The sequence below is a fragment of the Trifolium pratense genome, linkage group LG6 (genome assembly GCF_020283565.1).
Source record: "Trifolium pratense cultivar HEN17-A07 linkage group LG6, ARS_RC_1.1, whole genome shotgun sequence".
NCBI lineage: Eukaryota > Viridiplantae > Streptophyta > Magnoliopsida > Fabales > Fabaceae > Trifolium > Trifolium pratense.
Window position 1 is genome coordinate 29373947 of NC_060064.1, and position 22621 is coordinate 29396567.

At 31.0% G+C, this 22621-nt stretch overlaps 3 protein-coding genes across 3 annotated transcripts; 2 read left to right on the forward strand and 1 right to left on the reverse strand.

Moving 5' to 3' along the window:
- The first annotated feature begins 843 nt into the window (after positions 1 to 843).
- On the forward strand, positions 844 to 5427 carry LOC123889785 (cystinosin homolog). Its single transcript, XM_045939279.1, has 8 exons — positions 844 to 1183; positions 1271 to 1403; positions 2965 to 3054; positions 3159 to 3283; positions 3740 to 3782; positions 4412 to 4529; positions 4622 to 4671; positions 4981 to 5427. Exons 1-8 carry the CDS (start codon positions 1065 to 1067, stop codon positions 5137 to 5139), a joined length of 837 nt encoding a protein of 278 aa, XP_045795235.1. The 5' UTR covers positions 844 to 1064; the 3' UTR covers positions 5140 to 5427.
- A 3225-nt stretch (positions 5428 to 8652) lies between these two features.
- On the reverse strand, positions 8653 to 12873 carry LOC123889786 (cystinosin homolog). Its single transcript, XM_045939280.1, has 8 exons — positions 12395 to 12873; positions 12146 to 12278; positions 10875 to 10964; positions 10433 to 10557; positions 10246 to 10288; positions 10017 to 10134; positions 9708 to 9757; positions 8653 to 9596 (listed from the first exon to the last, which is right to left on the reverse strand). Exons 1-8 carry the CDS (start codon positions 12514 to 12516, stop codon positions 9468 to 9470), a joined length of 810 nt encoding a protein of 269 aa, XP_045795236.1. The 5' UTR covers positions 12517 to 12873; the 3' UTR covers positions 8653 to 9467.
- Positions 12874 to 15705: 2832 nt separating this feature from the next.
- LOC123892866 (ATP synthase mitochondrial F1 complex assembly factor 2) lies at positions 15706 to 19683 on the forward strand. Its single transcript, XM_045942748.1, has 4 exons — positions 15706 to 16308; positions 17942 to 18116; positions 18454 to 18731; positions 19275 to 19683. Exons 1-4 carry the CDS (start codon positions 15904 to 15906, stop codon positions 19380 to 19382), a joined length of 966 nt encoding a protein of 321 aa, XP_045798704.1. The 5' UTR covers positions 15706 to 15903; the 3' UTR covers positions 19383 to 19683.
- The last annotated feature ends 2938 nt before the right edge of the window (positions 19684 to 22621 follow it).

Genomic DNA, 22621 nt, shown 5'->3' on the forward strand with positions numbered 1-22621 from the left:
CCTAAAATCAATCTGTAATGAAATGTATTTATAGCTAGGTTTCATTGTGTAAAAAAAAAAGAGTGGTGAGCCTGCTAGCCTTGGTTAACATTACTCACTTGACAACAATTTTGCTGACAGGTTGAATCTGCCCACAATAGCGTCCCAATTCGTTCATCCTTGATTGAGATGAACCAATTACTCGTGTCGTGTTAACGTGTGTAGCTATAGCTCGGAGAAGAAAAACAATGAATTTTTCTTAAAACAACCATGAATTTTTTCAATTTTTTTCTCTCTCAAATATAAGCAAATTTTTGTTTACTTATTAATTAATGTATTTCGTCAATATATACTTCATCAGTAACACTATATAAGCAAAATTACTTTTCTAAATTCATTACATAATTAACGTATTTGGTCTATAATATATATCAAATACATTCATTAAACAATAAACCTAAAAAAATAATTTTTACTTTTTACGGAGGGAATAACCATTTACATTAATCAAATTTGTAAAAAAAAAAAAATATACAAAGACCCTTTTGGATTTGATTTATTTTTTAGTATATAAAAATAATTTATGTAAATAAACAAATATTTGTGTTAATTTATAAGTTTATTCTCAATATATCTAAAAAGTAGATTTTCTGATTCTCAATGTATCTAAAAAGTAGATTTTCTCCTATATTTAGGATCGGAGAGAGTATCTTTATAAACTATTTTATCATAAATTACACTAAAAACCTTATAATAATACTGGAAAACTTATTTATTTACCTAGGTTGTTTCGAATAAGTTCAAAAATAAATCAATTTAATCCAAACAGTTGCTTAATATAAATTTACTCCCACCATTTTCTTTATAAAAAAAAAATCGAGAATCCTTTATACAGAAGCATTGAAATTCCCACCATTTTCTTATATCCTTTTTATCCGAAAAAAGAGTTTATCGAATTTAGAATTGGAAGAGTTAGTTACGCAACAATTGAAATCCTTTACCAAAGAAAGGTTCCGTTGACACACAACACAAATACAGTTTCTTTTCTACTCTTTCTTTTGTAAGAAAATCAGTTTGATTAGAAAATGGCTTCTTGGAATTCAGTTTCATTAGAAGTAACTTACGAAATTCTTGGTTGGTTCGCTTTTATTGCTTGGTCCATCAGTTTCTACCCACAAGTCATCTTGAATTTTCGCAGGAAAAGGTTAATTACTTGCTCTATTTCAATTTAATTACTCTCACTTCTTCTATTTCAAATTAATTTATTTATTTTTTATTTTGAAATTTTCAGTGTGGTTGGACTCAACTTTGATTTTGTCATGTTAAATTTAACAAAGCATAGTTCATATCTTATATACAATGCTTCTCTCTACTTTAGCTCTGCTATTCAGAAACAATATTTCCAGAAATACGGTTTTGACCAGGTTAGTTACTAGTAAGTAACTTGATCAATCTTTTCAATTCTAATTTTATCAATTTATTTTTATATTTTTATATATATATATATATATATATATATATATATATATATATATATATATATATATATATATATATATATATATATATATATATATATATATATATATATATATATATATATATATTCCTAAATTCTTCATTTCACAATAACAACATGCATGCGGCACAAGTGGTAGATATTTGGGTTATTTAACTATTTGGTCTTGTGTTCCATTCCTGGCTGGATGGAAAAATATTTGTTGGGAGAGGTGAATCCTTGAATTGATCAAAATATTTTCTTGGGATTCAAATCTTATATGTTTATCTATTATACTTCCTCTAGTCTGTATTGTAAGATAAAAAAGTTGATTTTTAGGTTCATTGAATGATCGATGTATTTGGTATTTTGGTCTATAAGAGGGAATACTATTCTTTCTATGTTTTGTCTAATGCGCACAAGTGAAACAAACTTTGCACCATGCACAAACTTGTTTTTACCATTGGATCAATGAAATTTGATGTGACATATTAGTCCAATGATAAAAACAAGGTTGTGCATGGTGCGAGACTTGTCTCACTTGAGCACCGTAGACTTGGTCTTTTTTCTATACATTTATTTCTCTAAACAAATGTTTTTCATTTAGTGTGATTCAAATCTTATATGATCATCTATTATACCATATACTATTCTTTCAATTTTTCAAGAAAAAATAGGACATGCAGTACCAGTATAAAACAGGTTTACATTGAAGTGCAATAACAATTAAGTGTGTGGTAATTATTTCTATAAAATGGGCTTATGTTGCGATTTGATCAGTTTTCATTGGACATCAGTGTAAAAATAATTTACACTGACAGTGCCTCACCGTTAAACTCTTTTTAAAAAAATCTTAAACACATGAATTTAAAGGATATGCACATCCAAAGAAAATCCACTATTTTATCCCTTTAAAACGGACCATTTGGTTCTAACTCAAATGATAGACGGCTGAAGGACATTTGATATGCCAGGGGTCAAATTCGAACCTGCACTATCGCACTTATCTGCAATTACTGTGAGTTTCGCTGCTAGGCTCTTTGAAACAAAAATAAAATAAAAATAACTGTCCCTTTCAGAACCCTCTATTCAAACATATACTAAAACTTAAGGAAACTTGGTGACAGTGCATCAGTGATCAGGGCAGCAACATCCTAATTTTGTAATTTTTCCACAACCGTTATTAAAGGTGCATCTACCTTATTTAACTAAGATTCTTTGCAATGTAAAGGATCGTGCACGACCACTGCTGCAATTTAAAACCCTGCTTAGAACTATTGCCAATGTAGGTATTCTTTGCTCTCTAATGCACTTCATTTTATTTTTTTTTAAAAAGGAAGTGATTATGGAACTTGCTAGGACAATAATTGTGGAATTTGTTCTATTTATGAATTGGGACAATTTTTTCTGCATGTTGTGGAAACGATAATGTCTTTTAATGTTGAGGACTTAATATTAAACTTTATAGTTAAATTTATCTATTTCAGATGATACCTGTGGCAGCAAATGATGTTGCTTTCTCAATCCACGCCGTTCTGCTGACAGCCATTACATTGTTCCAGATTGCAATTTATGAAGTAAAAATGACATTACTTCTTGTTCTGAATATTGCTCTTGTTTTTATGGTCTGCTATATGACCGAATTCTCCATTTTTCTGAAGTTGGTAACTATTCATTGTAGCGTGGAAGTCAGAAACTGTCCAAAACTTGTATTGGAATTGTCTCCATTGTTTGGTTGACTGCCGCAGTTTGTTTCTTTGTTGCTTTGTCTAATCATTCATGGCTTTGGCTTCTCAGCATCTTCAAGTATGTTCTCTCTACTTCTCTGGTCAATTAAATCAGTTTTATGCTTTTGGACGTTCATTTGTGTCCTGTGAGTAATATCCTTGCATATACTTTAAGTCTATAAACTATTTGCCACGGGAAATTATTTCCGTGATTTGCATATGGGTAGTATTCAGCATATAGTTATAAGGTACAAGAATTGATGTTGTGTCTTAAAATCTTATTTATCAATTGCCACTACGAGACATGCTTCCTTACATCTCAGAACATTTCATTATTTACTCTATTTTGACATGTAAGGTGTACAATTGCATTTTTCTTTTGATATGGCTCGTTGCTTAGTGTCGCATCGTAATGCAAAGTTTGGAATCTTATGTATTTTAAACTGTTTCAAAGGCTCGACCTGCCCTTGTTATAGTGTACGAAAAAATATTTAATTGCCTTAACATGTAAACGTTTATTTTGATCGTGTTGCAGCTCAATTCAAGTTATTATGACTACTATAAAGTACATTCCCCAGGTTAGGATTTCGTTAGAATTTTATTTTGTTTTCATTTTTTATGCAGATGATTGTTTCGAGTACCATTTTTTTTAACAAAAATAAATTCCTTACCGAACCTAATTTATTGTTTGTGCTTCTAAATGCATTTCAAACTATTCTCATGTTCTTCTCAAAAGTCCTTGTAGTCAAATTAAGCTTAATACTATACCTTTCTTTTTCGTAGAGAAAAAAAAAATTATTAGTTATGGAAACAAATTGAATGGAATGAGTAAAGGTGAATCCAATTCTTTGAACCTTTCTCTTGTAATTGGAATGAGTAAAGGTGAACCTTTTCTATATCTGTATTGGTTGAAGCACCATTTTTCTATGATTGGCATTGTGCTAGCTGCACGATGCTACTGACTCGAAATTTCTTTGAGACATAAACTTCGTGTCCCCAAAGAGACTGTTTCTCAAATTTGAACTATACCACTAGCATAGTTCTTCACTCTTCTGTTGATAAACTGATGTAGTAAGGAATCTGTAATAATACACTATATAAACTTAAGAAGATTATGTTTAAATATTTAGTTCTTAATGTAAAGGTTGGTGAACTAGACTTAATTCGCAGCTTCTATATGTCAATTTAACTTGTGTTATGAATATAGGTAAGCATGAACTTCCTAAGGAAAAGTACCGATGGATGGAGCATTGGGAACATTCTACTTGACTTTTCTGGAGGAATAGCAAACTATGGACAGATGGTTGTGCAATCAGTAGATCAAGGTTCGTTTGCACGGACTCATCTCTATGATTGATTGGTCTTGCCATTTGATTCGATTACTTTAACTGATATTTTTTAAATCATATCTTTCTAGATTCATGGGTCAACTTCTATGGGAATATAGGAAAAGTGTTGCTCTCTCTGGTATGGAAAACTCTCTTTAAGCATAATTTTGCTTCATTCTTAAGTTATAGCTGTTTGTTCCTTTTCTGTTCCATTTATTTGACATAATGTTATTGTTCTTGTTCTAATTCTGTTTTATTTTGATATAATTATTCTAATCTTAGAAATATGCTACTCTATTTCTGTGAAGCACGGACACGTGACATGACACGGACACGTCGACACTGCTAATATAAAATTGTTGATTGTGTTTATTAGATTATGCAGGCATGGCTGCTTGAGGCTTTTTTGATACTTTTTTTTTAATGGAATATACATACATAATTGCAGGTATCTGTATTCTTTGACATTATTTTCATTATTCAACATTATCTTCTTTATCCTGCTAAAAAGTCCACCAAATTGGTGACCACCGTCGGCGAGGATGAGGATCAAATTAGAGAGCACCTTGTTAGGCCTTCTGACGAGTCTCCACCAGAGAATGTGTGAGACATGATTTGTTTCATAATGTCGATATTCAATCGATCCTGAAGATCAAATCAAAGTGCACCTTGCCAGGCCTTCTAATCAATCATCACCGGCAACGTAGAATGAGTAAGATATGATTTGAATTTGTTATGTATTTCAAACTTCTCATTGGAAGCTTCACCAAACTTTGTTGTATAATAAGTTATAGAATTATAGTCTTGACGATGAAAATCGAAATGTAAATTACGAGGGTGAATTACCACATTCATTTTAATAAATTGCATTAAAACTAAGAACTCGAAATGTTAATCGTTTGATCTTTACTCCAGTAATTTCCATTTACGCGCTGACTATGAAAATGCATAATGTTATATTACTATAAAACATGTTACATAATGAGTTCTGTGATCGGAGTGAATCGAGATTCCTTAGAACTAACAGTATAGCAATTTCCATAATGTTACATATTAGACAATCTCAGCCAAATGCTGATCAGAAGATTTGGCTTCATCAAATTCAGTAGATATCTCTGGTTTGCGTTTTCTTTCTAGATATAACACATAATGTTGGATTATGAAGAGGATGTCAAAGAATATAGACACCTGCAATGGTAAAGAAAGTGATTATTTATCTTGAAACATAATATTTCATAAAGTAAAAATAAAATCATAAGGTAAAATTAAAATAATGATACACTGTTACATACCAAAGATAGCAATAGTTTTCCTATGTTTCCATAGAAGTTCACCCAAGAACCTGAAAAACAAAGATGAAAATTTTAAAATCATGTCACTTTCAAACTATGAATCACAGACACGACACGGACATTGATATGACGATACCGGTAATAATTTGAGAAAATAATATAATTTAATATAACCATAAGTGTCAAACCGTCACTGTTGTGTCGGTGTTAGATACCGCACGTGTGGACACGTCTAATTTGAAAAGTGTCCGTGTTTGATAGCTTTCAAACAATTAGAAGATAAGTTAGTAAAGAATATTACTTACTTTGATCAATGGATTGCATAGCCATTTGTGCATAGTTAGCTACTCCTCCAGAAAAGTCAAGTAGAATGTTCTCAATGCTCCATCCATCAGTACTTTTTCTCATGAAGTTCATCACTGCCTGTTTTCACAATAGAGTTTATTAAGATTCATGGCTAGCATAAGAAAACAAGGAACATAGAAACATAAAAACAGTTCTAAAAAATTACATTAAACCAAAGTAATAAATAGCTCTTTGTATTTGTGTGTATAGATTGACAATGATTTGGTAAAAATATGGTGGTACTGTGATTTTGCGAAGCTCAAGAGTGTAGTTTTTGATAAAATCAAAGTGGTTCATCGTGATTCTTCCAAATATTTAATTTGAAATGTCGGTGTTACTTATCAGAATATTTTACATTGCATTGATTTATACTTATTATTAGTATCACAGTAGAATATCACAGGCATTTGTATGAAAGAAATTAAAAGTAAATTAATTACATAAATTAAAATTGATTCTAACCTGGGGAATATATTTTATGACAGTCATATAAACTTGAATGGTACTGCAAGTTGATCATTTCAACAAAAGTCAGAAAGAAGGAAAAAATAGGTTCCAAACCAAACTTTCATAATCCATAATGCATCAAAAAAGTTGTTATAAATATTGCAATTAAACACAAAAAAAAAAAAAAAAAACAACTGAAAAGTGATAACATACTTGAAAATTGAGAGAAGCCATAGCCAATGATGATTGTGCAATGCTATAAAGAAACACACAGCTGCTGCTGTCCATGCAACAATGACGATTCCACAAATAATTTTAGATACTTTTTGGCTTCCACGCTACATCAAAATAATCAAAATATTGTTAGTCCCTCCGCCACAAAATAAGTGTCGCGGTTTGACTATGTGCGTTATTCATATAATATACCCTAACCATATTTTTTTATGTCAAATACTGACATATAAGATGTTATTCGATTTGTCTAAATGAATAGTTTTTAAATATTAACTTTTTGTAAATTTTAATAATAGATAACTAAAAATATTATTGGTCAAAATTATACATTGATATGCGTCAACCGCGACACTTAGCATAAATTCATGATGACAATAAGAATAATTAAGCTCAATGAAAAGGAAAATTGAACTAACATCATAGATTGCAATTTGGTACAATGTAATGGCTGTTAGTAGAACAACATGGACTGAGAAAGCAACATCATTTGCTGCCACCGGAATCATCTGCAAATATCAAAAGAGTTAAGAAGAAAATAAAAGGGTCAACTTCTGAAAAATTAAAGTTTTTATTTTTTTTGGGTAACATAAAATATTAAATTTTTGTTTTCTCAGATAATATATTAAATTTATTGAAAAGAAAAAATATGTGCAAAAAATAAAAATATTAAAATAAGGATATAATATGAATAAACTTTGTTAATTTTGTGTTACTATTATAAAAAATACACTCAAAAAGGAAAGGAGGTAGTATAAAAAAAAAGTTGATCAATAAAAATTATTGTATTTAGTACAAATTTTAAATCAAATACATCGATCTCTTCTTCTTCTTCTTTTTTTAAATTTCCACTCAGTGTCATAATGCTATCAATTCTAGACCATAATCTTGCACTGTTTTAATAATAATCTTGACGCACCATTTATTCCCTCCGTACCACATTATATGTCGTTTTTGCACTTTTACACATATTTTTTACACGAAAAATAATTAATGTTGTATGAAAAAGAGAAATTATGAGTTGATTTATAAAATTTGTATGTAAAAAATATATTTCAATTTTTATTGACCATTATTATGACTTAGAGTATTTTATTCTGACACTACATTTAATTAAAGCTTTCCTCTTTCCTTTTCAACCCCTTGTTTATTATGGGTACTTTGTAACTATGAAATCATTAATTTCCTTTTCTTTCTTCTTTCTTTGACTATTCAAAGACACCAAATAACACCCATCTTTTTCTTAAATCTTTTTCTCTATCTCTCCACTCACATCATATTAGTATAATGTAATTTTTATTCAAATTCATTTGCAAAAGAACAGCATTCCAATGTCTAGGGTGTTGCTAACCGGTGTCCCCGGGGCACTAGTTAAGGAACCAAAAAAAGAAATAAAATAAAAGTTGTGCATGGAAAACATCAAAATATAAACTTTTGTTGTATTGACTACACTATTTCCAAGTAAATCTTTCTAAATTTAAATCCTTAACAAGTGTCCTTGGGGCACTATTTAGCATTTGCCTTCTTTTATTCCAACATTTATATCTCCCACTAATTTTGCACTTCTTCTTGTCCCAATACTATGATTTAATATACTCCACACAATTAGGTCCTCACTCCTCACAGAGTAAGAAAATTTGTTTTAAGGGGAAGAAGAGTTTTTTTTTACTAAAAGGGGAAAGCAGAGGCGCATAGATCAATTTAAATTTGGATCTCTAATAAAAAGTTCAAAAAATATATATATAATTATCACACCCCAAAACTTGAATCATTGCCTGTCCTCAGGTAATGCGGTAGATAGCATAGACCATTAAAAGATACTCACTTTATTGATACTAAAACATCAGATCTTAAGGTTCAAACATTGGATTGCATTACAAAAATTGATATAACTCTTGCATGTCAACTATCAACAACAGCTTTGCGTGTGTGTGTACTGCCTACTACTGATGACCAAAGACATGCCAGGATCCTTCTCCAAAACTACTCAATCAAATACTAAGCCACATTTTTCTCTCTTATAACTTAGAGTTTGGGTTCAGATTTCAGCAAGGGGGGAAACTATAGCTTTTCATGATTTTCACAGGCTTTTTTGATTTTTAGCATGCAGGGAACACCACTTAAATTCATTTTAACTTATGCTTTAGGTGCTACTCCACCTTTTCACCTGACGGGATCTCACTTGTAATGAGTCCAACCTGTTACTCCGAATGGAGCACCCTACACAGCATTGTTCCTCCAGTTTTAGGCACAGGAACTCTCACACATATATATTATTGTTCCTCCAGATTTGGCACAGGAACTTATTCTATTTTTTTTTTCCAACCATGTGGTGTCCCATCATAAATCTGCCATGATCCATCAATCAAGTAATCAAGTTTATACCCCAAACTTAGTCCTAATCATACCCCTCGTCATAGTCAATACTTCAAATAACTTAGGCTAATGATTGAGTATTTTAAAGAGTTATCAAGGCATTACTAAGATCAACAATATTCAGCAGTTTTTGCATTAATATGCAAAAGCTATCATATCAAGAATCAAAACAAAAATTATAGTATTCACAGTAAAAGTATATACAATTTTTACTCTCTCGTGAGACTCTATAAAAAAAGGGTCATTAGACATTCTCAGCCAAATGCTGATCAGAAGATTTGGCTTCATCAGTAGGTGTCTCTGGTTTGCGTTTTCTTTCTGGATATAACACATAATGTTGGATCATGAAGAGGATGTCAAAGAATATAGACACCTGCAATGTTTAAAAAGGTGTGATTATTTAGTATCTAGAAATCTATAATATTTCATAAAGTAGAAATAAAATCATAAGGTAAAATTAAAATAATGATACGCTGTTACATACCAAGGATAACAATAGTTTCCCTATGTTTCCATAGAAGTTCACCCAAGAACCTGAAAAACGAAGATGAAATTTTTAAAATCATGCCACTTTCAAACTATGAATCACAGACACGACACGGACATTGACATGTCGATACGGATAATAATTCAAGAAAATAATATAATTTAATATAATCATAAGTGTCACTGTATGTCGGTGTTAGATACCGACACGTGTCTGACACCAGGGCGCGTCTAATTTGAAAAGTGTTCGTGTTTGATAGCTTTGAAACAATTAGAAGATAATAAGTTAGTAAAGGATATTACTTACTTTGATCAATGGATTGCATAGCCATTTGTGCATAGTTAGCTACCCCTCCGGAAAAGTCAAGTAGAATGTTCTCAATGCTCCATCCATCAGTACTTTTTCTCATAAAGTTCATCACGGCCTATTTTCACAATAGAGATTATTAAGATTTATGGTTAGCATAAGAAAAAAAAGGAACATAGAAACATAAATACAATTCTATAAAATTACATAAATTAAAATTGACTCTAACCTGGGGAATATATTTTATGACAGTCATAGAAACTTGAATGGTACTGCAAGTTTATCAATTTCAAACAAAAGTCAGAAGCAGAAGAAAAAAAAAAGGTTCCAAACCAAACTTCCATAATCCATAATGCATCAAAAATTATTATAAATATTGCAATTAAACACACAAGAAATGAAAAGTGATAACATACGTGAAAATTGAGAGAAGCCATAGCCAATGATGATTGTGCAATGCTATAAAGAAACACACAGCTGCTGCTGTCCATGCAACAATGACGATTCCACATGTAATTTTAGATACTTTTTGGCTTCCACGCTACATCAAAATAATCAAAATATTGTTAGTACCTCCGCCACAAAATAAGTGTCGCGGTTTGACTATGTGCGTTGTTCATATAACATACCCTAACCATATTTTTTTATGTCAAATATTGTACTCTCATATAAGATGTTATTCGATTTGTCTTAATGAATATTTTTTAAATATTAACTTTTTGTAAATTTTAATAATAGATAACTAAAAATATTACTGGTCAAACTTATTCATTAACATGCATCAACTATGACACTTAGCATAAATTCATGATGAAAATAAGAATAATTAAGCTCAATGAAAAGGAAAACTGAACTAACATCATAGATTGCAATTTGGTACAATGTAATGGCTGTTAGTAGAACAGCATGGACTGAGAAAGCAACATCATTTGCTGCCACTGGAATCATCTGCAAATATCAAAAGAGTTAAGAAGAAAATAAAAGGGTCAACTTCTGAAAAACTAAAGTTTTTATTTTTTTGGGTGACATAAAATATTAATTTTTTGTTTTTTCACATGATATATTAAATTTATTGAAAAGAGAAAGTGTGTGCAAAAAATAAAAATATTAAAATAAGGATATAATATGAATACATTTTGTTAATTTTGTGTTACTATTCTAAAAAATACACTTAAAAAGGAACGGAGGTAGTATAAGAAAAAAATTTGATCAATAAAAATTAATGTATTTAGTACAAATTTTAAATCAAATACATCGATCTCTTTCTTTATAAAAGTAAAATACATCAATTTCCATTGACTCAACTTTAACTTTTTCTCTTACTTATTAGAATCTTGAGGTAGTATTAATTAAAATTACAATAAAGAAAAAATAATAATTAGTGTCGCATTACTTAGAATATTTTTCAGTTTTTATTACTCCCTCTAGTTTTATTATAAAAAAAAAATTACTTTTTAGATTCATAGAATATTGTATGTATCTAAATCGTATTATGAACTAGATATACCAATTCATCAAATATTCTACGAATCTTAAAAACAATTTTTTTATAATAAGGACCAGAGTTACTAACACTCAACACTCACTGTTAATGCTATCAATTCTAGGAACATAATCATGCCGCACTGTTTTTTAATACTAGATATTTCAATTTTTTTTTTGTCAAACAGATATATTTCAATTTTTATTGACCATTATTATGACTTACAGTATTTTATTCCGTCAGTGCATTTAATTAGAGCTTTCCTTTTCAACCCCTTATTTATTATGCCTACTTTGTAACCATGAAAATCATTAATTTCCTTTTCTTTCTTCTTTCTTTGACTTTTCAACAACACCAAATAATACATACACCCATCTTATTCTTAAATTTTTTTCTCTTTCTCTTTCTCTCCACTCCACACACATCTTTTTGATAAACACGAAACCAGATCATAGTTTCAAACAACACTACCAAGTTGCAAATTCATCATGATCAATTGATCATCATCATAAACATATTCAAAATTAAAGAAAACCCAAATATATAAATTTTTACAAGATATAAAAAACAAATCATCAATTTATCATACATATACCGTATATAATAAGGAAACAAAATTGCATAGTATTAGAAAAAATTCACAAACCTGTTTTTGACCATATTTGTCTCTATATTGTTGTTGAATTGCAGAACTAAAGTACAAAGATGCATTATATATAAGATATGATGAATGCTTCGTCAGATTCAACAACACAAAATCAAAGTTCAGCCCCACCACACTAATTAAAACACAAAAACAAAAACAATATTAAAATTTTATAATTCACAAAAAATAAAATATAATAAGAATAACAATCATATTTATTAATTAAATTTAAAGTTTTGTTTTATGTACCTTTTCCTTCGAAAATTCAAGATAACTTGAGGCCAGAAACTAATAGACCAACAAACAAAAGCAAACCAACCCAAAACTTCATATGAGACATGAAGTGGAACTGAGTTCCAAGAAGAAGACATGATTTTATTTTCTTTGCTCAAGTTTTTTTCTCACAAAACTCAATCTCAAATAATATTGTAATGTATATTATTAAGATGTGGACCCAATATATATAGTTTTTATGTGCACTCACTATCTCAAATATAAGATTTTTGATAAACTACATAGCCCATATATATAGAAACTGTTTAACAAAAAAATTTAATAAAAAAATTTGTTTTTTTTTTTCCTATTTTTGAGGGGGTGGGAGGTATGAATGAGGAATTGTATGTAGCCAGGATTTGTGACAAAAGGAGTGTATTTTTTTTTGTATACATTTTTACTATAATTGTGATATTGTTGTATATGATCTATAATTACGTGATAGTCATTAATATGAAGATTGGATTTATCACAAAATTGAGTCAATATACATTTTCAAGGTCAAACGTGTGGGGTATATATGCAGTGTACACTTCACTAGATAATAGAGATATTGACATCATAATAGAGATATTGACATCATATATATGTACCAACAAAAAAAGAGATATTGACATCACACCCCTGTATATTTTTTTGTTAAAAAAAAAAAAATCACTTTATATTTCTTTTTTACTAAATTGACTAATTATATGTTTTTTTGTAGAAATTTCACCGTTAAAAAGTCGATATATGAAATTTAAACCTCGACTCTTAATGTAATATTCTTATCAACTGAGTTAAACTTAACATGTATATTCGTTGTTGACTTGTTTATCTTTTACCATGTTATTATAAATATGAAAACTAGAGCCAGTCCAAACCCTAATTTAAATTTTTTTTGTTTACAATGAGTTGGGGAACGAACTCAGAACCTACAACATACTACCCAAATCTCTCACCACTAGACCAATCCTAATGACTTAAACCCTAATTTAAATTTGGATCTCTACTAAAAAGTTCAAAAAAAAAATTTAAAATTTATCATTTATTTAAATTATAAATAACATATTTATGATATTAAACTCGGATACTTTTGTTTGGGAATTTAATTTCGAACTTGAAATAAAATTGAGAATTTTACTTTTAATTTAAAAATTAAAATGTGACAAATTTTAATTAAAGAAATGATACAAACACAAAAAAAAATACCATGACGTTTAAATTATTAAAAAAAATAATATTGGATAAATAATAAATAATTTATTTTCTCTCATTCTCATGTGTTAGATATGAACTTTTAGATTTTGGTAAAATAAAATATATGACTTTTGGATTCGTCACAAAAAAAAAAAAAAAACTTTTAGAGTCATACATATCAACCATCAAGAACACCACCAACCAATTACATGTACGACACCATCAATATATTATGATGTTTAAATTAAAATATTTAAATTTGAGTATCAATAAATCATATACAATTGAGTTTTTGTTTTGTTTTCGTGTATTAAATATATAACTATCAGATTGTCAAAAGATATATAACTATCAGAATCATCCATATATCAATCACCAAATTAAAAACCCCGAGATCAACTACTATATGCAACATAAGTTCATTCTCCTTGTAAATACATACATAATAATTTCCTTGTTCTCTTTTGTTTTTTTTCGTATTTTCTTTTATATTTTTCTCTTTTCGTTCTTCTCATCCTTTTTTGTATATTTGTAAAAATAAGTATTTCAAAAACTATTTATAATACTATTAAAATAAAGTTGGGATAATCGAAAATTTATACATATCATACATACTATTAAATATATGGTGCCTCTTTAAATGCGAGGACTTGGACGGTCGTTCATCTCGACCGTGCTCAGGGCCGCAATTGTTTATGAGTATTTAACATATCAATTTATTTTATCACCATGTATATGTTAAGCTAATTGTTTTATGGTTATGGTGGATTTTATCCATAGCCATGGATATCGTGTATATGAATTTTTTTGTTATCCTTAAATTATTTATTTTAGTCAATTTTATATATGTATAATGATATAATCTCTAAGCATTACATAATCAAGACTTCAACTAGCTGACCCATTAAAAACAAGTAGCCTAAATTCACATTTGCCAATGCTACTTCAGATATTCGTATTTTTTTACCATTATTATGTCTGAAATGGGCTTTGGGTTCGAAATGATAATTGTAGCTCTACTTCTTAGATTTCTAACGAATACTCACACACTTCGATCTGATATTTACATCCCAACTTATGGCCTGCAGAGCATGTAAGGGTCAAAATATAAATAATTTCGAAAATTAACCAAAAAATTAAAGGTCAATTATGACCTAAAGTGAAGTACCAAGCAAGAAAATATGTGCCAAAAGGCACCGAGCACATCACAATCACCAAATGAGCACTCAAATTTGAACTTTGCCATCTTTGAACAATTTTTACAACTTTTTGATCATGTTTCGCCAAAAGTTGATCCAGGTAGTCAGCTCCACGTATAAAGAGACTTTTAATATTTTGTCATTAATTTGGTTGAGAAGAAGTTCGAGTTCTTTCTCGCACAATAACAAAAAAACACTTGCCGCACCACTTGTAGTTGAGTTCAAACTCAACTCTATAGCTGTTAGATCAATCCATATTTGTAATTGTAGTGTATTTGCATATGAAAGTGAGATATATAAAGCTACCGATATAGTTTTGATATTATAACATACTATCAATTTAACTAAAATTTTAGATATCATACATTCTAACATGTGACTATAGGGGGCGATCTCAGCCGAATACTATCTCTCCCCCATGAAAATGGATTCCCTATAGTGAAATAGTGACTATAGGGGGCGATCTCAGCCGTCTGATATGATATATTGTTTTTATTTATTTTTTGAGTTTTTAATATGCACCGCTCGATCTCAATCATAAGATCTAGACTGTATGGTTCTCTGATTGCAGATAATCCAGATCTTGAAAGAATCAAGGTCGTTTTAAATGTGCACAACACGATAGTGAATTCCCTCTAGCATCCCTACCAGAGACATTATTATAGTGGCCGAGATTCGAACCTCAGATTCGAAATTGCACCCTTAAAGACATATCCGTTAATCAATTTGGTCCTATTCGAATATTTTTTTAGGGACCAAACTGATTAACGGAGATGTGTTTAAGGGACCTATTCAAAAAAAAATTTAAGGAACCTATTCGAAGCTTTTTTTTTTCTGTAAGTAAAGATCAATCTAAAACAAAAAATATCTTTAAGGGAACCTGAGATTGCACCCGAAATAAATTACACCGGGAATCCTGGATCAATCCAACGGAGGAAACCTGCAGTGTTGTTGACTGCACAGTTTAAGAGACTACGGTAAATCCAGATCCCTTCTTCTTCTTCTTCTTTTGTTCATTCTTATCATCGTAACTTGTTTCTTCAGATTCTCGTAAACAAAAAACCCTTCTGAAGAACAAAAGTTGTTACTGTGTGCAAAAAAAAAAAAATGGCTCACTCATTAATAAAAAATTCCATTAAATCAATAAACCCTAAATTTCTCTCCACACTCTCATGTCACCAGATCGTCCGACATTTGAGCTCCGCGGCCGCCGCCGCCGAAGAGCAGTCATCGTCCTTCACATTCTCATCGGAGGGAGACAGCATCCAGATGAAAACACCGGCGAAGACAAGGAAGAAACCGTCGTCTTCGGTGACGATGCCGATGTCGTTCATGACAGGAGCTATTGTTGGGAAACGGTTTTATAAAGACGTGAAGACGAGAGAAGCAGATGATGGTAATGGTTGGACTGTTATGCTTGATTATAGAACTTTGAAGACTCCTGCTAAGAGGCCACTTAAGCTTCCTACTCTTTCTCTTGCTAAGGCCATTGCTGCTGAATGGGAATATCAAGTATGATTATATTGTTCTTTGTCAATTTTGTGTTAATTTGTATTTCCTCTATTCAGAGTGTATGTTTGGTATCACGGTAGCTATGTCAGAATCACTGTGATGATCCACAATGATTTTGCAGAAGCCTGTAGCTATAGAGTGTAGATTAAGTGTAGATTCCGCAAGTGATTCTGACATATCCACCATAGGAAAAATATACAATGAACCTACTTGGACTGTACTCCCTCGGTAACACTTTATAAGCAAAAATGTATTTTTTAGGTTCACTGTATATTTAAGCAAAAATGTACTATAGACCAGATTCATTAAATATACAATGAACCTAAAAAGTGCATTTTTGTTTATAAAGTGTTACGGAGGGAGTATGTTTGGTATCACGGTGGGTATGCTAGAATTACGGTGACCCATAGTGATTTTACAAGCTGGAAGCTATAGAGGGTAGTTTGAGTGTAGATTCTGCAAAATCACGGGGATCACTGTTACTCTAGCATATCCACTGTGATACTAAAAGTAAGAAAATGCGTTAGTTATTCAATGAACATAAAAAGTAAAATGTTGCTTATAATTGATACCGGAGGGAGTGGTTTGTTTCTTGATTTTGAATGATATGGATTTTGTAAAACTGTTTTGGGTTGAGTGGAAGTGATGTTTTTATTGTTGATGCCAAACAAGTTTAGGATAACAGGTAGTTTACCAACAATACAAGTAGTAGATAGGTCAAATGCATACAAGTTTAACATTTGTAACAAATTGGTAAGTTTTTTAAGTATCAGATTAGTCTTTTGGGTTTGTAACATATTAGACTATTACCTTTTTAAGCAAGTAAAATTACACCGATGATGTAATCTTTTACAAACTGAAATGACCAATTTGGTGTTTAAAGGCATAAAGGACTAATCATTACAAACGTTAAACTTAAAGACCCCTAGATGTATTTGACCTAGTAGATATTAGGGTCTCTTGATCATTTGGGTTCGATCTCTGATAGGCGATAGGTGTAAATGGAATCTGTTAGAGGAGTTCAATCTCTTAAATGGTTCTCATTTTTTTAGCGCGAGGGATTACTATCTACAGTTGCACACAAGTGAAATTGATTTACCAAAAGAATGTAGCGTAATTTAACATAAAAGCTGCTTTTTGCAATATCTCTAAAACCAAAGTTTGACATGAAGTTTAGGGGAAATTTCTGAACTTAATAGAAAAGTCAAGGGTTTAAATTGCAGTTTCAATACTTGAAATTGTAGAATATTATCATCAAATATTGCAGGTGCATCTGCAGTCAGGGTCGCGAAGACATCCAAAACATTAATATCTTGGCATATTTGTAGTCGTGGACCTTTTTTTAGACCTTAACAAAAGCTATATTTTATTACTTCTTGCCAAACTGATGATTGTAAGCAAAATTAATTTTCATCCAAACATACTAAAGTAATGTGTGTTAGAATGAAAATCTCCATTTACATTTCTTACCTTACATACAAAAAAAACATGCATTTGGTGAGTATCATTCATAATACTGTAACAGTCTTTGATTTGAAGCTTGATATTCTGTTTAATATTGTTATGGATGCTTAGAAGTATCATTTAGAGTTGAGTATCAAAAGTATGTAATGAGTTTGATTTTTTATTGTAGCAAATAGATGGCATAAGACCCTTCACAATGCCTCTTATGAGACTTGCTTGCACTGCCATGGAAAGAGTTCCTGTAACAAGGCCCAAAATTATTGAGAATTTGGTGAAGAAATTTAATCAAGATTTAGTATTTTGCCGTGCTCCTGATGACGATGAACTGACAAGTTTAGTACGTGGTATGGTGTTAAGTTTCCGTGATATTTCTTTACAGACGTCTGATCTCATGCAAATAATGTGCTATAATGCATGTATTGAATTATTTTTTTAGTTTATGTATATATGTCTCTGAAAAAGAATTTACCATGAAGATTAGTTAATTTTTTTGGTTGGATGTGGTTATTGTTGTGATTATATTTTTCACAAGCTGTCTTGATGTTTACCTCATCTGTTGAAGTGATAAAAAAAATTACTGCAATATTGTTGACAAAAGCTTTTGACGATAAGAATCATTTCATTGATTCTGAGAAAGGTGTGTGAAATTTAATATGAAGTTCTATTCTATTATCCTTGCAGATCGCCAAATTGAGAAAATTGATCCTATGCTACGCTGGTTGGAGTCCGAATTTGGATTTAAGCCTGTTGTTTACTCCAGCTTTTTCGGTGGAAAGCAAGAAGATGGTCTTGTAATGGCTATAGAGAACCGTCTAAAGAAAACAGATGACTGTGAATTGGCCGCAATTGACGCTATTGCCGCATCAGCACAGTCTTTAACTATTGCCATTGCATTGGTTCAGGGGAAATTGCAAATTGAGGAAGCAATTGAGCTTATTAGACTTGAAGAAGATTTACAGGTACTTGATTGGATATATGTTCTAAATAAATCTATAACACGATTCATATACATTTGTCTTTTCATTTTGTCTTCTAATCCTTCTGCTTGAATATTGAAGTATGCAACATAAATGTAAATTATAGGACTCTAACTTTTGGCCTAAGCCCAACAATTTAAGCTGAATAGGAAAGTTAGAGAATAATTGTATGATGTAGTTGGTTGTTAGAATACACGAGGGAATATCGGGGCAATGATGAGGAGAGTGAGGGCATTCAACATCTTTTATGTTAGAAACCTTTTCGGCTGGACAGCTCGGACCTGGATCGGCTGTTGTGGTAGATACACGCAGTTTCATGCTGTATTCAATCACATGCATTGGTTTGAGATCAGATTGTTTAGATTACACACCAGTTATAACACAGTTAAACGATCTCTGCCGTTGATCTAAATCGGACGGCTGACAACACAGTTACCGCGTCAAATCAAATTCCTACTATTTTCTTCCCGCTTAATTTGGTAACATGATCTTAGTAGATGAAAATGTCTTCATTTGCTATTTCAGGTGGACAGGTGGGGCCTTGTTGAAGGTGGTCATGATATCGATATTGCTGATACTAGAGTACAGATTTCGGCACCAGTAGTATTTCTTGGTTTATCAAGAAATATATAATTTCAACATTTTGTTTTGTTTTTAATCATCCTAAGTTATTGCTATCAGAATGAGATGGTCCATGTCATATCCACAACTTTATTATATACCTGGGGCTTGTTTTATAGATGAGTTTTGTTCTTGTTATTATTTTGTTGATGAGTTATAAGTTATAACAATAATTTAAACATGGCTTTATTGAAGCCTGATTACTGATTAGAGGAAGATTAGACACTTCAAAGAGTAGTTATGTTGTATCTTAGGGGTGCTTAACATGAATTTGTGGGTACACTTTGAATAAATAGCAACTGTATTACTATTATGTGAGTTTAATTAATTATTTTATACCGTCGGTGTAAAGTTATTTTATACATGCATCATCCAATAATGTGAGTTTAATTAATTATTTTACACCGTCGGTGTAAAGTTATTTTACACATGCATCAATTATTTTACACCGTCGGTGTAAAGTTAACACATGCATTAATTATTTTACACCGTCGGTGTAAAGTTATTTTACACATGCATCAATTATTTTACACCGTCGGTGTAAAGTTATTTACACATGCATCAATTATTTTACACCGTCGGTGTAAAGTTTTATTACACATGCATTAATTATTTTACACCGTCGGTGTAAAGTTTTACACATGCATCAATTATTTTACACCGTCGGTGTAAAGTTATTTACACATGCATTAATTATTTTACACCGTCGGTGTAAAGTTATTTTACACATGCATTATTTTACACCGTCGGTGTAAAGTTTTATTTACACATGCATTAATTATTTTACACCGTCGGTGTAAAGTTTTATTTACACATGCATTAATTATTTTACACCGTCGGTGTAAAGTTATTTTACACATGCATTAATTATTTTACACCGTCGGTGTAAAGTTATTTTACACATGCATTATTTTACACCGTCGGTGTAAAGTTGTTTTACGCATCAATTATTTTACACCGTCGGTGTAAAGTTTTATTTACACATGCATCAATTATTTTACACCGTCGGTGTAAAGTTATTTACACATGCATTAATTATTTTACACCGTCGGTGTAAAGTTATTTTACACATACATGGAAGGATGTGAGTTTAATTAATTATTGTGTGGTGTAAAGTTATTTTGACGCATCACACATCTTTTCAGTTCCATCTTCTTTGCAAAGCTTCTCCTCACGAGTTCATTGGAGTGTTTACTTCTCTGCATTCTTTGCTTGATTTCCATTCCATGAAAATATGTCATAAATCCAAGAATTGTCGTCATCTCAAATATTTCTATTTTTAATTGTTTTACTTTTATTTTATGAACTTTTTCTGCCAACACATTTTGGACAATAATTAAGTTTAAAAAAACTTTATCAGAAAATCAGTAGAATGTTCATTCAAATTAAAAATCAGTAAACATTTTAGCCTTTTATTTGAAATATCACATTCTAGCATTTTAGCATATTATGGATAATGCCAATCACATTCTTTGACATGTTTCTTCACAATGGCCTAAGAGCTTGTATTGTTTCAAAGAGACAAGAAATACTCCCAATACAATTCTTACTGTGTGTATTTGTTGATAAAGTTGAAATGAAAAATAAATAAAAAATGCAATAGCATCAACTAATTTAGTGTACAATATTGTGGTCCAACTGTTGGTTATTAGTTACTGCCTCTGAAGGATCTTCTTTACAGCATTGAACACAGAGTGGTGGGTGTTTTCTGATGTCACAGTTGCAGCATGCAGTGTCACACTCATTGTTGCATCCTGTAGAAAGTAGAAACATCATTTGTCTATCTCAAGTTAAAAGTTAGGAATATGCATTTTTGTACTTGTCAATATTGCCAAACATTGTAGCATTAAAAAGAATATGGATAACATACAACTGCTAGAGTGGATAAGTGTTTCATGTGCTCTAATCTTCTATGGTAGTTTTCTGGGAGACACCGTCACAGTCACAGTAGTGTTCTGAGGCGGCGGCACTTTCACCTTTGAAGTAAGCTTTCGAGCCATGATACCAAGACAAAATAGCCACCATATGGTCGTACCCCAAAAGAGATGATGATTGATTATATAGATCATGAGGTTAGCAATGATTCCGTTGATAATGAGAAGTACCTAATTCAAAAGTTGCATATTCAATTGAATCAGGCATGAAATTGAGGAAAGCGAGTCCAAAGAAAGCTTCAAAAGTTGCAATCATGGAGTACAAAAGCTTCTTATCACATGATCATTTTAATCGGTTTCCTCTTAGCGGTGAGACAACCAGAAGTTCAAATATGAGATGCTTCTGTACTGCATGATGGCAACTTTTGAAGCTTTCTTTGGACTCGCTTTCCTCAATTTGAATATGCAGCTTTTGAACTAAGTACTTCTCATTATCAACGGAATCTATACAGGTTTAGGTAGAAGTTCAGGTTCTATCTCGTTTTAACAGCCGAGACAATGATCTATACATTGATTATTGGACAAAATATGTATTTTTCTTCGTTTTTTTGTTGAAACACCCATTGTCGCAAAGACGAGTAATATTATAAACTTTTACTACTTATGCGAACAATATTGACTATATGTGTGACACTCAGTTGCCAGAATGACAAGCTAATAAATGGAAAAATTTGTATCATTTTGGCTACATTACCTATTATAGTAACATATTGAGATGATTGAATGCTGCGAGAAATCCTAAGCATCGAAAGTCGAGTGCTACCTTGGACATTAATCCCATGTTCAAAAGAAATCATGAAAACCATAAGCCAAAATACTACTAACAACTTCATGATTTGTGTTGGTTATATCTATGATATGTAAAGTTTAGTCAGTGTATCAAGTTATATATGGTTTCAAAGTTTTTGAGCAATTAAGCAGTTTATATTTTTGCTATGTAAATCATTAAATTCCTTTCACATGTCCACAATTTTATGTATGGTATGATTATATATAAGGGTCATTCTGAAGTTGTGTTAACACTTCATATTCAAGCCATCACATCAACTATATGAGCTAACACTTCATATGGTCTAGATATTATTATTTAAGTAATTTTTGTTACAATTGGAGGCATCATCAATGGCAAAACAAATATACATTCAACTACCATACTCCTAACAAGAATGAGATCAATCTAGAAAAACAACAAGGCAGATAGCCTGATCTTATTTGGGATCATAAACCACTTAAACAAACATATATCCCAGAAGAAGGTAGAGTGATTCATCATGAACAATAAGTTTAATATTACAAGTTCACTAAAATTGAAGTACA